This window comes from Gracilinanus agilis, chromosome 2 (assembly GCF_016433145.1).
Source record: "Gracilinanus agilis isolate LMUSP501 chromosome 2, AgileGrace, whole genome shotgun sequence".
NCBI classification, from domain to species: Eukaryota; Metazoa; Chordata; class Mammalia; order Didelphimorphia; family Didelphidae; genus Gracilinanus; species Gracilinanus agilis.
This window is the reverse complement of record NC_058131.1, coordinates 583947364-583964607: the sequence shown is the minus strand read 5'-3', so window position 1 is coordinate 583964607 and position 17244 is coordinate 583947364. Positions and strand designations below refer to the sequence as shown.

General features: G+C 34.9%; 1 protein-coding gene across 3 annotated transcripts in view; it reads right to left on the bottom strand.

Annotated features, from left to right (window-relative positions):
* PCSK6 (proprotein convertase subtilisin/kexin type 6) overlaps positions 1 to 17244 on the bottom strand; it is a 266121-nt gene that overhangs the window by 208885 nt on the left and 39992 nt on the right. For all 3 annotated transcript variants that reach the window (XM_044665405.1, XM_044665406.1, XM_044665407.1), the window contains exon 2: positions 11417 to 11521. In XM_044665405.1, the coding sequence (XP_044521340.1) occupies positions 11417 to 11521 (105 nt within the window). The remainder of the gene's footprint in view (positions 1 to 11416; positions 11522 to 17244) is intronic.

The window sequence follows — 17244 nt, the reverse complement described above, 5'->3', positions numbered from 1 at the left end:
AGACCAATGGAAAATGTTTATGTTCTAAGGGTATCTTCTAAAAAAATGTCTGGAGAAAATTAATAAGATCCCCAAAGGAGGGTGACAGATAAGAGTGAAAAAACAATGGATAGGTGTTAAAGGATTACAATCTGCATTAATGAAGGAAATATCCACATCAATGAGATTGCAGATCCATCTGAAGGAGTACTTAAGGCACAGTGGTAGGCACTAGGGACACAACAATGAAAAGAGATTAGATCTATGTCCTCAAAGAAGTTATAAACCAAGAGAAGTTATTCAAAATTTATACAAATAAATACAACACTCAGCAAAATATTATAAAGAAAAGCAAGATCCAGAAAAAATATTCTTAAAATTGATAGAGGAAGAGGTAATTTCATTTAGGAACCAGGGTGGAAGGGTAAGGTAAGCTTTCACAGAGTGGGTTATAGCTCAGCTGAATGAAGGAAGTTAAGAATTTCAACAGGTGGACACGTGAAAGGAAGTTATTATAGGCTTGGGGAAAAGCTTGGGGAAAAAAAAAAGCAGTGGGACAGAAATGTGTAGGCTGAGAACAAAGTACAGCTAATAGTTGTCCAGTTTGACTGGAACACAGTGTATTGAAGGGGAATTCTAGGAAATAAGGTTTGAAAGGTGGATGGGATCCAAATTTCAGAGTGCCTTAGGAGTTCTTATTCTACCCCAGAGAGGATAAGAAGACACTTAAGAAAGTTAAACAGGAAAGTGACATGTCCAAACCTGTACATTAAGACTACTTTGGCAGCTATATGTGAAAGATGGATTTGGAGAGAGAATATATGAGAGGCAGAGAGACAAGTTAGGAGCCTATTACAATAGTTCAGACAAGAGCTGGCAAGGACTTGAACGTTTTGTGTTTTTATATGGGGAAATGGAGGAGAGTAAGAGTATGAATGAAGGCAGAGTAGGTGCATCTAGCACATTTAGTGAGGATTCCCCCTGCATGAATGGGAAGATAGTGATAAAAGTCACATAGGATGAGTAAGTGTGGAAGGGGTAATATCCAAATCCATGAAATTATTCCTACCAATGAGACCATGTATGCAAAATGTAAAATACATCCAAATATTACTAATGTGAAAACATAACATTCAAAAGTGAAAATACAAATGCTTCAGGGTTCCTGGAAATTTCAAGTGACCGCAGTGGCCCCAACTTTAGAGGTAATTCCAGTCTTACCTACCTCACAGGGCATTTGAGAAGATGACATGGGATTAAAGGAAGATGAAAGTACTCTTAGTATTAAAAAAGGGCAGAATTGAACAATATTATTAGCATGATTTTTATCAAAAGGAACCAGTATTCCAATCCCCATTCTATAGAACTTGCCATTGATTACTGAAAAATGAAGACAGGGAATATATTAGTCTTCTCCTCCTATACCTATAAGAAGTAGTCAGTAATCAAATAATTAAATTAATTTGTGTCATCTGTCTACAGCTGCCATCAAAATGATATTTCTAAGGGGTCATATGGCATATTGGATAGAATCCAAATACAGAATCAGGAAAATTGGGTTTGAATCTTGCCTCTAATAATTATTAAACTTGATATTCTGTACAATTCATTTAACTTCTCCCAAGCTGTTTCCTTATCTATAAAATGAAGAGAGAGTAATACCAGAAGTACTTGCCACATGGAGTTGCCATGAGACTCAAATGAGATCCCTTACATAAAACATTTTCCAAGAGTTAAAGTACCTTATTCTTGTCAGTTATTATTATTTCAGATACTGGTAATTAAGGTCAGGAATCTAGCAATAATATCTAACTTGATTTTATACATTTTTATTAAAACCAATAACATTGATACTTAATAAAGTTTATTAATTTGCATTATCTAATAATTTCTTAAGACTGTAGTATATTTCTGAGATATCTCACCACTTAAAATTTGTTTTAAATTTACATGTCAATGAAGCTGTATTCATAATTAAATGAATATTTCCTCCAACAGCACGTATAATAATCTATATATGCCTTCTCACCTTGTGATATTCTCATCCATAGATGCTTCATACAACATTTACCCAATGTGTTCAAGGTCTTCTTTGGAGTATTCTTAGATTTCACGAATTATGTAAGGCTCACCATAACCACACAATTTACCCCTTGTATTAGTCATAATAGTCCCCATATCCTTCTCCAATCATCTATTTCCTCAAAGATATCCTTTATGCACAGTCAATGGAAATATGCTACAACCTACTTGGGGCCACCATAATTCTCTCCACTGACCTTTGGGCCATCTTATCAAACCATCTAGAAGGACACTTAGCAAGAACATCCTGTTAATTGCCCAAGACTTCTCCTTCTCATCTCTGTCCAATCCAAATATTTCAGCTCTTGCTCTGGGAATACAATTTGTATCCAGAACCATGACTACTGAGAAGGTCTTGATAATATATTTCACCATGGTTCCACTCACAAGCTCTAGAACTACAGTTGTTCCTTGCTATATTGAAGTTCACTTATCGTGGCTTCTCTGTATCGCTGGTTTAAAAAGAAAATCTAATTCTGTATTGTGGAGTTTTCACTATATCATGGGATTTTGCAGATGAATACCATACTGTAACAATGGAAATGCAGTACACCACTACTCCTTGTGCAAGTTTGCCAACGTGAGATTGAATATGGCGTACTATTGGCCGAAAGGTGACCAACCACAGTGCTGTGTTCTGAATCCTGGGTGTTGATTGGCTCAGTGTTTATAATAGTGTGGGAAAGGTTAATAAGAGAGTGGAAAAGGTTTATAACAGAGTGGGAAGGGTTTATAAAAGCTTAAGATATATAAATAGAATAAAATAAATATAACACTGCTACTTTATGGATTTTCACCTATTGTGTGGGGTCTCTGCAACATAACTTTCAAGATAGGTGAGGGATCACTGTACTTACATCAGGGAGTGTTAAGCATTTTGTGTGTCATGAACACCTTTGATAGTACGGAAGCCTATGGATCCCTTCTGAGAGTAATGTTTGAAGCCCACAAAATAAAATACATAGATTTATAAGGGAAACTACTTAGTTTGAAATTGGTGTCAAAACATTAAAAAAAAAGAAAAAGTTCCCAGACCCCAGGTGAAAATTCTTGGCCTGGATCAAAACTTTCTAGTCTAGCCACTATTCCTTCATTTTAATAAGGGAGATTCCCTACATAGATGGAATCCTTTTGAGGGTAGAGACTTTCTAACTTTTGTTCTTCTAATCCACTGCCTAACAAAGTGTTTATCACAAAACAAATGCTTAATAAATGCATCTGGTTGATTGGCCACATTAATCTCTCAAAAATTTGTGTCCTAGAGTAGCATAATGCCCTGCAAAAATTAAGCACTTGCTAAATTCCCAATGAATTGCATCCAAAACCATAACTATAAAATATCACCAGAAGAATGTGTGTGTTAAAAAGACATTGTTTTTCCTCATAGGCAGTAGTTTGGAATTATGAAAATAAGTTGGTTTTCCAAATGCACTTCAGCCTACCTCTTTCTACCTCTTCAACCCTGGGCTCAGCTCAATGTCCATATGCAGAATTTGTTCCATATTTATGTGTTAATGTATTAATTCAAAGGACTGATCATCCAATTCCATGTCATAAAAAGGCAACATGGAGTAATAGTTAGAGTCTGCATTTATGTTATTAAGACTTGGGTTCCAGTTTTGCCTCTGACACATGCTACCAGTATGATCCTAGACAGGTGACTTAACTTCTGAGAGTTCCCATGCAATTTTCTGTGATTATAGGTTATAAATATGGTACTAACTTGCACTGGTAGTGAGAGTTTCCTCACTGGGAGATTCTCTATACCAAAAATTATAGATCCACTACCATCCCAATTTTTACTTTATAAATTATATGGAAAATTGTTTGTGAGTATTTAGATAACGTTGAGGAAAATTTCGAAGGCTTTAAGAAAACTTGACATATAAATATACATAAATGGAAAAAATGAAACTTTTTATTTACTTTTTCATTCTAAAATTCTCCAGGGCAAATAATTTTGAAGTTATATTCATGAATTTTAAATTATTTGATATAAAAACATGCAATTCAAATATGAATTTTTAAGAAAATGTCACATTTTCTTTTGGAGGGGATCTGGCAAAATTAGGACACTAACACACTGCTGGTGGCATTGTGAATTGGTCCAACCATTTTGGAGGGCAATTTGGAATTATGTGCAAAGGATAATGCCTATCCTTTGACCCAACCATACCACTGCTGGGTTTGTACCCTAAAGAGATAATAAGGAAAAAGATTTGTACAAAAATATTTATAGCCACACTTTTTGTGGTGGCAAAAATTGGAAAATGAGGGCATGTCCTTTGATTGGGGAATGGCTGAACAAATTGTGGTATCTGACAGAGATGGAATACTATTGTGCTGAAAGGAATAATGAACTGGAGAAATTCCATGTGAACTGGAAAGACTTCCAAGAACTGATGCAGAGCAAAAGGAGCAGAACCAGGAGAAAGTTGTACATAGAGACTGATACATTATGGCACAATCGAATATAATAGACTTTTCTACTAGCAGCAATGCAATGACCCAGGACAATTAGGAGGAACTTGTGAAAAAGAATACTATCCACATACAAAGAAAGAACTGTGGAAACAGAAAGACAGAAGAAAAACTTATGATCAATCACATGGTTCAATGGGGATATGATTAAGGTTTTAATGTCAAAAGATCACTCTACTGCAAATATGAATAACATGGAAATAGTTTTTGAACAATGATACGTGTATAACCCAGTAGAATTGCTTGTCGGCTCCAAGAGGGAGGAGGGAAGAGGGGTGGGAAAAATCATGAATCATGTAACCATAGAAAAATATTCTAAATAAAAAAGAAAATGTCACATTTTCAAAAAAAGGACACTTTCTGTATTAAGTATGGCAAGGGAGTATCCTTGACTTACTTAAGAGGGTAAGTATTTTAAAACATTATCTATTTGCTCTCAATGTGCTACTTATCAATGCAACTTACCTAGTAATTAAAGTAGGCTCAACAGAACTTCTTAGAAAAAACTGCTTATAAATTAGTTCTAGATTTTGTACATATTTTTTTGCTGTTCAGTCATTTCAGTCATCTGACTCTCTGTGACATCATTTGAGGCTTCTTTGCAAAGATATTAGAGTGGTTTGCCATGACCATTTCCATCTCATTTAACAAATGAGGAAAGCGAGGTAAATGAGGTTAAGTGACTTGCTCAGGGTTACACAAATAGTGTCTGAGACTAAATTTGAACTCAGAAAGATGAGTCTTCCTGACTTCAGGCTTGGTATTCACCCTATCTACTTCATCAGTTAGCTGCCTAATATATTTAGAACTAAGAAAAATATACTTAAAGAATTTAGTAATTCATTTCATTTCAACATCAATTTTCAAAATCAATTTAATTCAATTCAATTCAACATCACTTCACACTATTTATCTTACAAACTAGTAGGATTAATTCAGTAGGAATTAGTAAGATTTCCACGGCTATATGAAAAGACATCTTGTTCTGAATCTTTTCTGTGGTTCATGTTGAAGATCTTAAGAAGTCAATATTGGACAAAGAGAGGCAGGGTGAGGGACAGAAAATGAACAAGACTTTATTTGCCAATTATGTTTCATAGTAGCCCTTGAATTTTACTTCACAATATTGGTTTCTGCTCTACAAGGGTGGTTTTAGAAGGACCTGATTACAAAACAGGATTGTGCTAATTATTCAGAAAACCCTGTGGTCATTATGATCACTTGCTCTTTGCTTTCATTTGCCAGAAAGTCTTGTTTGTCTATTTAGAAGTTCAAACAGACAAAACTGTCAGATAAAATTCCAGCTACCGGTAATGGAAAGATCTGCTTAAAGCTTTCCATCACTGTTGAAAAATGCAGGCCTGTCAATTAAGCTCTTGGGGCAACTTTCCACTCTGCAAAAGTTAATGCCTCCTCCAGGTCTTCAAACAGCTTATCAGGGACTTTTTGAACTTAGAGGCAGTGAAGAAGGCAGAGACTATCCCCTCTAAGTGCTTTATCTCTCCCACCTACAAAAAAGCCAAGTGTTAATCAAGAGAACTCCTTTCTCTTGCAATTTTAAGTCCTTGAATGAGAGAGATGGCTGAAAACAGCAAGTGTTTAGAAAGGGCTGGACCAAAGTCATCGGGTTAAAATGTCAGATTTGGATGACATAGGCAGCAATATCTTACCATCAGCCAGCTTGGCATGCACTCACAACAAGTAATTTTTTTATTTATGTCTTTTCAAGTATTGGCTGCTCTGCAGCATCCACCCTTCTCCAGACTTCTGGCAAAAGGACAAGTTGAAAACAAATGCTTTCAGTTTGCTTAAATGATAGCCTTTGGAAAAGCTCAATGATTGATACTTCACATTGAGGAGAGCCCTCAGTGTTTGGGCTAAAAGAACAGCCCAACATGAGCCTACATTCCAGCAACAGTTGATCATGTTCCCCAAGTCTTTTTTTTTTTTTTTCAAACATGGTAGACTGAACACTGACTACGTGATGAATAAAGACTGTAAGCTTCTCTCTGAAGAGTGCCTACCACAGTTACTTTGGTCTTTTCCTCCCCCGAAAAGTAAAAGACCTGATTGGCTGAAGTAGAAAAGAAAGTCCTGCCCTCTCTATTTTCACAATATGCACAATCTCTTAGCTTTTATGTGTACGGAAAGAAGGGCAGACTATAAATTCCACCATTTACAAAAGCATTTTTATACCCCAGGGACAAAGGAGAAGGAAAAGACAAGACCATCTGCATCTGATTGAGCTTTATTCTTTATAAGCCCTATAACATTCATTTCTAGTTTGCTCATTCAAGCTATGGTGACTTTGCTTTCCAATGCCTCAGAATAATATTAAACCATAGCTTTCCTTTCATGAAGAATATTAATTACATAGTGCTCCACATGCCAAGGTGTTGCAAAATACTTTGTAAATGCAGAAAATTACACTGATTGGCAACAATAAAGGATACTGCTAAACACATAAAAGTCAGCTAATTTTGCCAAATATTTGGCTTGAAAGGCTAGGTAAAGTAAATATTAGTAAGACTGACAGCTAATTGATTTGGTTTGCATTAAACTAGACTAATTTAAACAGAGGTATTTCAGTTTCAATTCTGAATACATAATTGGTTCAGATGCCTTCTATGCCTTCCCTAGGGCTACAAATTTAATTAGAACAGTGAGAAACAATCAGCCAATCATGTAGAGTTTTTAGCTAGGCTGGAATGTTTGGACTATTTGACTTTTCTTCATCCTCCCCCTTTTTTTATTGGCAGAATGGCTTTGATGTCAACCCATTCTGAAGGTTATTAAGAAATACTATATGAAAGGAATTTCTATTTGAACTATGCAAAAGAGTTACAGTCATTCCCAAAGAATACATATACCCACCCTCTTTGATTCCTTGAGGAGACAACTGGAAAAAACATGGGATTTAGAGTCAGAAGACCTCAATTTGAATCATGGTTTTGCTATTTACTATCCTTTTAACTTTGGGCAAGTCACAACTTTTCTGGGTTTTATATTTCCCAATCTGTAGAATGGAGGAGATTGAACTAGAAGATCTCTATGGTCCCTTACAGCCCTAATTCTTCCACTCAAAGACAAAGTAAGATGAATTATCTGAGCCTTCTAAGAGTTTGAATCCACTTATGAGATACATTCTAGATAGCAGACAAGCATCCTATAAATGCCATAAAGATTTATACTGCTCTTGTGGTTCTCATTATAGTTTGACTTCTTTTTTTCTTTTTTGTTTTTTTTTTCACAGTTTACCTTAATTATGATTATGTGTCCTACCTTCCTTACTAGGGTGTAAATGCTTTGAGATAAACAGCTGTCCCCATGACCCCATCCCACAGTATAGAGATTGTTTCATTTATTATATGTGTCCCCAGTGCCTAGTAGGACTTTAACAAATGCTTGTTTACAGAGAATAGAATACAATAAATACTTGCCTAAAGAATGAATGAATGAATAAGAAACGTTTGGCATCTCAGTACCTTTTTAAAGAAAAAACTGGAAGTTCAAAAAAAAACCCAAGGGAAAATGGTGCAGTTTAGCCCTGACAGAACACAGATGAGAATTGGGAAGTTTCAAATTTCTAGTGATTCCTGGCCCCTATGTTTAAGTAACAACAGACTCCTTAGAGGCCTCAAAGAATAAGAAACTAAGTGGAAAAGTAATCGTTCCCTTTTTTTCCCCTCTTTTCTCTCTTTTTTTTTCAGAGCATGCTCAGTAAAACAGTCCATTTCAGCAAACAGCTTGGCTCTCAAGGTATTCTACCTGAGTGTTGACCATCCAATAAATATGATTCTAACGCTGAGTAAGATGTCTTCACATGGTGGATCAATTGCTTGCTTATAGCCAAGGAAGGGGAAAAAAAGCCAGAGCAAACTTCTTCCCCAGCCAAGATTTTTTCTTCCAGCTTTGGTAGACCACTTGCAACCTTATCCCCTCCATTTCAGCACTACCACATAGCTCACATTTCCTCCGTGACTAGATTCTGTTTATTTTTTGCACATGGCTTCACATGAATTCAGACAAACTAATGCATGCAATTAAGTCTGCCTGCCCTCCTCCCATTCCTTGAGTCTTCAGGAACACAGAATTGGCAGCCTTGATTTACTGTCTACTTAGGAGTATACTCTAGACATTTTAGTAAACTTGCCATCCAAGTTCCATGTTGTGTACCCATCTAGAGGTACTTTCTTGTTTCATAGCTACCATATACCAAAAAGGAAAAAAAGGGGAGGGGAGAAAATCATCTCTTCATTCTTCCTTGTAAATTGAAATTCCTCTGTTAATGACTAGGTTTACAGTAAGAAGTAAACAAAAATGTTTGAGAAATGAGAAATTAGTACATATAAAAACTAGCTCAACCAATACAAGTTGATCTCCAAAAAAAGATAAAATGAGCTTTATGAGGATCATATGAGTAAGTCTCATTAAAAGCCCCAGAAGAGCTACCTGCCCTTTTTTAGTCACTTCAGAAAATCTGGGACTTAAGTACCTTTTATATACATGCATACATGTGTGTATAAGTGTATATATGTACAAAATTATAGGTATAACTGTATGTGTATATATATGAATGTATATGTGTTATTTTCACAAAACATGCACACATACATATATGTAGAAAGTTTAAAGTTGCTCATTCTAGGTCAGAGATTCTTAATTTTTTTGGGTCATTGACTCCTTTGATAGTCTAGTAAAGCCTAGGGCACCTTCTCAGTGTGATGTTTTTAAATGCATAAAATAAAATTATGAAGGAACCCAGTTATATTGAAATACAATCATCAAAATATATGTTTAAAAAAAAAGATTTCTCAAGTTAAGAATCCATGTTCTAGACAAAGCCTACTGCTCTCCAGTGCAAGACTTAGATAGCTAGTGTTATCAAAGGAGGGGTGAGGTGAGATGTGGCATCCAAAATTTAAACTCAAAAATTTATTTTCCCATAAAGCAAGGTTTTAAATGGTGGTCAAATACAGTTGAAATAGTAATGAACATCAGATACACTCTAGATTAAGTACACTTTGGAAGCTAGATGAAAGACCCAGGCATCCATAAAAGAATTATTTTATGGAAAAAATGTGTTCTATATTCTAAGGAGAGACAATTTACAAATAAATTTTTAGAACATGACCTGTTGGGGAGTTGGAGGTTGCCTGTGTCTACTGTTGCTTTTGAAAGAGCCAATGAGATGCCAAATCAAGCAACATTATTTTAATATTTTAACATTTATGGAACATCAATATTTAGCAAGTCATTCACTTTTTTAGGAAGTCAATATAATCACCTAGTAAAGATGAATTATTTAAAACCTAAAGATGGAAAATTTACTCCAGATTATATATACTTAAAATTTTTCTTGTAATTGGTACTATTTTTCAATCAATCAACCAACAAGCATGGAAAACAAGCATGGAGACAGGGAGATAGGAAATGGAATGCTGTGGGTGAGGGACAGCAAGAAGGCCACTTTGGCTGAAATAAAGATAGCTTATAGGGAAAAAGTATATTCACAACACATTATAGAGCTTTAAAAACTAAACTCATTCGCTCTATGCAGTAAGGAGTCAGGCATGATTGAAAAAAATTCAACAATAAAAACCATCAAAATAGGTATCCTACAAGAATACATCAACTCAGAAAATATAAAATGACCAAAAACCACTAGAAATTCAGCAATACTTCTAATTAAATTTTTATTTTATTAATCACAACAGCATCTACATAAATTTTTTAAATAGTCATATGTGTGTTTTGAAGCTAAACAGAGATCAAAATAACAATGCTGAATACACACATGAATTTATAGGGAACTACTTTCTAAAAGGTATTAAGGGAAAAGACAAATATTATTAACTGTTATTACATTAAATGTCATAAAATTGATATCCATGTGGGTGGCCAAGTGGATAGAATGCTAGCCTTGAAGTCAAGCAGACTTGAGTTAGAATCTAGCTACAAGTTCTTACTAGCTATGTGACATTGGGTAAGTCATTTTGCTTTTCTCAGTCTAAGTTTTTTCATCTGTAAAAAAGGGATAATAAAAGCATTTTACAGGGTTGCTGTGAGAATCATATATATGTATATATATGTTTAAGCATATATATATATATACATACACACATATATAACATATATGAAATGTATATGTAAAATACCAACAATAAAGTTCTGTCAATGTTTGTTCATTTTATAGATGAGGAAACTGAGGCAATAAGAGTTACATAACTTGCCCAAGATCACAAATCTACTAAGTGGCTCTGAGGTCAGGTTTGAACTCAGGAAATTGAGTCTTCTTGACTTCAGACCTGGTACTCTATATATTGCACTACCTAGCAACCCATTTTAGCTATTACCAAATACAACAATAATACACCTTTATTAACTGCCTTCTCAGGTGCCAGACTCTGTACTAACTGTAGAAAGAAAGAAAGGTAAAAACATTTTCTGACCTCAAGAGGTTTGCAATCTAATTAGAAATAGAATATACAAACAATTATGTACAAGCAATCTCAGAGAGAAGGTTATCCAATATTGTAAAAATTACTTGATCTTTCTATCTCTCCTAACTTTATAGATAGATTCAGATATTAAATTTCTTATTTTTTTGTGGTGCTGGTTTCAAAACTATTTATGATATCAATAAGTTATTTCTCAGCTAATGGCCACATTGGAATTGCCCTAAAAGTCATATTTTTGGTTTGTTCAGCTTTCATCCAGACATAGATACTGAATAGATTTTAAAGGAAATAGATCTTAGAAAAACCACAGATTCCTCTCACAATCATTTTTGGAACTAATGGTATGAACCAAGGGAAAAAACACTATTTTGAATTTCAAATAGGAATTTCATCTGGGGGCTAGAAATATTTACCTTTGGATCCATTCTGAGGAAGGTGTGGGTGCCTCTGCTGCTGAAGGTTGATCTTTTAAATGTTTTACTGTGATAAAAATGGTAGTAGTTCTCTAGGTTTCCAATCTGCAAAAATAAGAAAAAGGATATTTGTCATCATTGCAGTCTTGCAAATAGTTGAAAAAAAATCTGGCAATCCTTTTTTTAACTTTGTACTTCTTCAAATTGGATCTTATTTTGTTTCTCGAGAAAACTTTGCCTTTTTATATACAATTTTAAAAAAATAAAATTTTGAACTTAACTGCTCCCCAAAAGGCATTTTATACCCAGAATACAGAGGATTCTCTATGAAAACATCAATTGTCACTACATAATGCTTGCTTTTTAAAAGATATGTATAAGTATAAACACAAATATACAAAAATACATAATAAATTTTCTACATTCCTATCAAAAGTGTCTTGTTAGGTCTGTGTTATTCCTTCTATTGTTTTCCATGCATTAAAAAGGTTTCAATGGCCCTCTTATTTTTGGCAGCTTCCATTAAAATATTATATACTCTTCTACTTCTGCCTCCAGGATATATTTCATGAAGATTCATTTAACAATTATTTCTTAAATGCCTATTTTTTCCTGAAAAATCTATTCTTTGTTCCTTTTTATTTGGAATTTTTAAAATTAAAAATTTTATTTTAAATTAATTTCCATGGTTACATGATTCATACTGTCTCCCTCCCCTCTTCTTTCTCTGCTCCCAGAGTTGACACAGAATTCCCCTGGGTTATACATATATTATCTCTCAAAAACTATTTCCTTATTGTTCATTTTTATAATAGAGTAATCTTTTAAAATCAAAACCCCAAATCACATATACTCTTATAAGTAAATGATAAATCATATGTTTTCTTCTGGATTTCTACTCCCACAGTTCTTTCTCTATGGATAGCATGGATAGCATTCTTTCTCATAAGTCTCTCAGAGTTGTCCTGGACCATTGCAATGCTTTTAGTAGCAAAGTCAATTACATTTGATCATCCCACAATGTTTTAGTTACTGTGTATAACATTCTCCTGGTTCTGTTTATTTCACTCCACATCAGCTCATGGAGGTCTTTCCAATTCTTACAAAAATCTATCAATTCATCATTCCTTATAGCACAATAGTATTCCATCACCATCATATACAATAATTTGTTCAGTCATTCCCCAATCGAAGGACATCCCCTCATTTTCCAGTTTTTTGCCACCACAAAAAGCACAGCTATAAATATTTTTATACAAACAGATCCTTTCACATTTTTTTTTATCTCTTTGGGACACAAACCTAGTAGTGGCATGGCTGGATCAAAAGGCATGAATTCTTTTAAAGTCCTTTGGGAAAAGTTCCAAATTGTCTTCCAGAATGGTTGGATCAATTCATAACTCCACTAGTAATGCATTAGTGTCCCAATTTGCCACATCCCCTTCAAGAGCTATTATTTTCCTTTACTGTCATATTGGACACTCTGCTGGGTATAAGATGATACCTCAGAGTTGTTTTGATTTGCATTAAATGCCTATTTTAAGCCAGGTACTGCTAGGTGTTCAGGGCACAAAGATAAAATGAATCAGTCACTAGTCTCAAGGAAGTTATATTCTATTGTAAGAAAGCAATATAAACACAGATGGGAATAAAGACAAGAAAACAAAATATATACAAATTAAATAAAAAATAATTTCAGAGACTGAGGCAGACACTGTAATTGAGGAAAGGCTTGATCTTATAAGTCAATTGAACTTCTTGAAACAGAATGGCATGGTCAAGTCTTGTTTTGAAATGTCAGTTTAGTCATAGACCAGTTCATTTATTGATTACTAGTATAATCAATAAATTGATTTTTCTTACCTGGAAAAAGACAATTATCAATTTGGCAGCTATGTGAAGGAGGGATTGGGAAGGCAAGGGACTTGAAGTGGGGAGACAAACTATCCATAGAAATATGATCAGGTGGTAACTTTAAATGGAAAAATGGGATGTGGTGAAGACAGATTCAACAAGACTTAGGAAATGATAAGATATGGGGGAAAGGAAAAAGATTGAAAAGCTGAGGATGACTTGAAAATTTGCAAACTTGGATGACCATAGCATCCTCATCAAGAATAGAGGCCACTGTTGTTGTTCAGTTGTGTCTGACCCTTTGTGACTCCATTTGGGGTTTCCTTGGCAAAGATATTGGAGTAACTTGCCATTTCCTTCTCTGGCTCATTTTATAGATGAGGAAACTGAGGCAAAGAGGGTTACATGACTTGCCCAGGCTCACACAGCTAGTAAGAGTCTGAAGCCAGATTTGAACTCAGAAAAATTAGTCTTCCTGACTTCAGGCCCTATACTCTAATGACTACACTGCAAAGCTGCCCGGGGAGAAGGATGTGAATGTGTGGCCACAATATCATCAATAGAAATAGGGAAATTAGAAAGAAGTGAAGATTTGGGAAGAAAAGATAATGAATTCTGCTTTGGGCATGTAGAGTTTGAAATGGCTTTTGGATATTCAATTTAAACTGTCTAGTCAGCAATGGATGAAATGAGATTAAAACACAAAAGAAAAACTAGAGTCAGTTGCAGAGATCTAAGAGTTATCTGCTTAGAAGTAATAGTTGAACTCATAAGAATAGATGAATTTACCAAGAGATTAACATAAAGAAGAATTAAAATATTTTATAGATACTTATTGATAAATATGACTGTTCTACTGAATATTGTGAGACTAAATATTGAGTTACTACCTAAACATTCACTACTTAGTTGTGTTTTTCAGGTCCCAATCAGCCTAGAGGCTGAACTGAAATTTTTGAGTGGCCAAAATGAATGGAAACAGGGGAACTAACTCAAACTCTGCCTCTCTGATTAGAAAAATATAAATCAAGTCAATTCTGAGATATCTCACACCTATCAGACTGGCGAAAATGGCAGAAGGACAAAATGACAAATGTTGGAAGGGATGTGGAAAAATAGGGATTCTAAAACACTATTGTTGAAGCTGTGAACTGATCCAATAATTTTGGAGAGCAAAATGGAACTATGACAAGAGAGTTATAAAACTGTATATATCCTTAGACCCAGTGTTTCCAAAGGAGATCAGGAAAAAAGGAAAAGAACCTATATGTTCCAAAATATTTACAGCAGTTTTCTTTTAGGTGGCAAAGAATTAGAAATTGAGGGAATGCTCATCAATTGGGGAAAGGCTAAACAAATTGAGGTACATAATTGTGATGGAATACTACTGTGCCATAAGAAGCAATGAGCAAGCTTATTTAAAAAAAAACTTGGAAAGAACTACAGAGGATAATGAACAGTGAAATGAGTAGAACCAAGAGAACATTATACATAGCTACAGAATTAGTACTGGAAGAATAAATTGTGAATGCTCCAGAGAGTGAACTGAAAGGTGGAAGCATGAAAGACAATTTGTATGAATATGTCATTTTCCTAGACAATAGCTTCTGTGATGTAGGGAGGGTAGGAAGGGACTGGGACCCTTGTGGATGGTGTTTATTACATAGATTTGAAGAAAAGTAAGTTAAAATACACAAGAGATTTGTGATTTCATTTATTTGCAATCTTCTTTTTCTTTGAATGTATAAATGCTTGTTTTTATTTGGTTTTGTAAAATTTTGAATAAAAAACAAACCAACTCTCCCTCTCCCAATTAATATCTGTTTGACTTTGGGCAAGTTAATATCCCTCAAACTCTGTTTCTTCATCTGTAAAAAGGGTGTTGACACCAGAGAATTTTTAAGGCTCAATCTATACCAAAATATCTTTTTAAAAAGAAAGAAAAAGATTCCATTTTTTCTATTGCTTTGGTAAAACTTCTAAGAATAAATATTTCTACTTAGCTAAAACAATGAGTCCAAAAAAAACATAAATGATTTTCTTCTTGGGAATCATTCAAATTGTGAAAGGGCTAGATAATATCAAAATTCCTAGAATTTCTTCATTTTCTGCTTAAAGGCAGTTTCTCAGAACAAATTATAAGAATCATAGATTCTAACTGCTAGAAGAAATCTTGGAGGATAATCTAGTGATATACCCTCCTATCTTCAGGCAGGATCACCATACTTAAGGCTCCACTGAGAGATAAATCCTTAATCTATTTGGAAATATCTTTAAGGAAGGAAATTCTGCAACTTTTCTCCATAACTTATTCCATTGCCTAACAACTACTGATATAAGAAGCTTCTTATATTTATCCTAAATCCATTATGCTATAGTTTAAAGCCTTCTTTTCATTCTACCTTCATTGACTGTTGAAAACATCTAGTATTGGTATTCTAAATTAGAGCCCTTTTTATATTTAAAAATTGCTAAAATACTAAATAGGCCTTCAACCACCCTTTCTTTAGGCTAAATAATTCCCAAATCCCAATATCTTATTTTTTAACCTACAAACTCTATCTAAATCCTCTATCTTTTTAGCTATGGAGCTCAGAACTGTTCATAATCCTTTGGAAGTACTCTCTACTATGAAGTATAGCTGATTGGTCCCTCATCATTCAAATATGCTAGAGTTTTATTTATTCCTTCTAGTTTTGTTTTCTTGCTAATGCAGTCAGTTAGCTTATTAGCTATTATAACCCCTGGACCTTTTACTGCTATACTTCCATATAATGTTTTCTTCCCTGTTTTGCATTTGTGGACTTTATTTCTCTTCCCTCCAGGTACAGAACCCTGCACTTGCCTTTAATGAAGTTAAAAATTATGTCAAAAGCTAACTCATAAACTAAGTCAGGGCCACTATTGATATTCATTGAAGGCATTAATGAAGTCTTAAGTTATGGCAATATTTAATTATCATGTTTACTTACGAGCTAGCACCATTCCTTAGAGGCGTTATGTTAACTTATCTGCCTGCTGTATATTGGTATTTAACTGTCATTCAAGCTGATTACTATTCAGAGAAAAAGAAGAAACTAAAAGTAAAATAAATTCTCAGTTGGTGAGAGAGTACTACAGTAAGAGTTGTCAATCAATGTATGCATATCACATCAAATTCTGGGGGCAGCTAGGTTTGCTTACCCTTTGGGTTGTACCAAACATGCAGGTATGTCCTTACTTACCAATAGTTGCCTTCCCTCTCGTTTTGTAGCAGTTCACTAATTGCTTAATCATTCTCTCTCCTATTTCCCTCATAGTCCTGTCAGGATTAGATCTTCTTAAAAGGCCATCAGTGGGGAGGCCAGAGTTGATGGGTCCCCATGGAGCTGACCAGGCAGAGGCACACTTGTGTGTTGTGGTAACCAGTACTCTACTTCTGTTTGCTAACCTGGTATCCAGCCCATCACAGAACCACTCCCAAATGACTCTAAGTTGCACAAAGGAGTGGTGACAGCCAAAGACATCAGCATTACTATTTCCTATTACTATAAAGCCAGAGGACAGGATGAAGTGGGAAAGAATAAATGGGAAAATAACAGCAAGTTATCTCTACTTGATTCTGCTGTGCCTAGAGTTGCCCTTGTTTTGTAGGTCATGATGGAGGGGGTGGTGGTGAGGGAAAAACTTTCATTGTGTTTTTTCCATAACTGTCATTTTAGCAAAGGGCTCCACACTAGATATTCTTCATTCTATGGATTTTAACTACCATACTTCAGCTGCTTCCTGACTCTGTTCCTCACAGCCCCTTTTCTCACTGGTAAGATTTCCTCCAAAATTGGGGAAGGTACGAGACCACCAGCCATCTCTCTCATTCTCTGGACCTAGGTATTTCCTTCCTGACCCCTTCCCCCCTTTCCAATACCCCTTTTGAGCATTGTCTTTCCTCATTTTGATATAAGCTCTTTGAGGGTACAGACCACCTTTATTTTTGT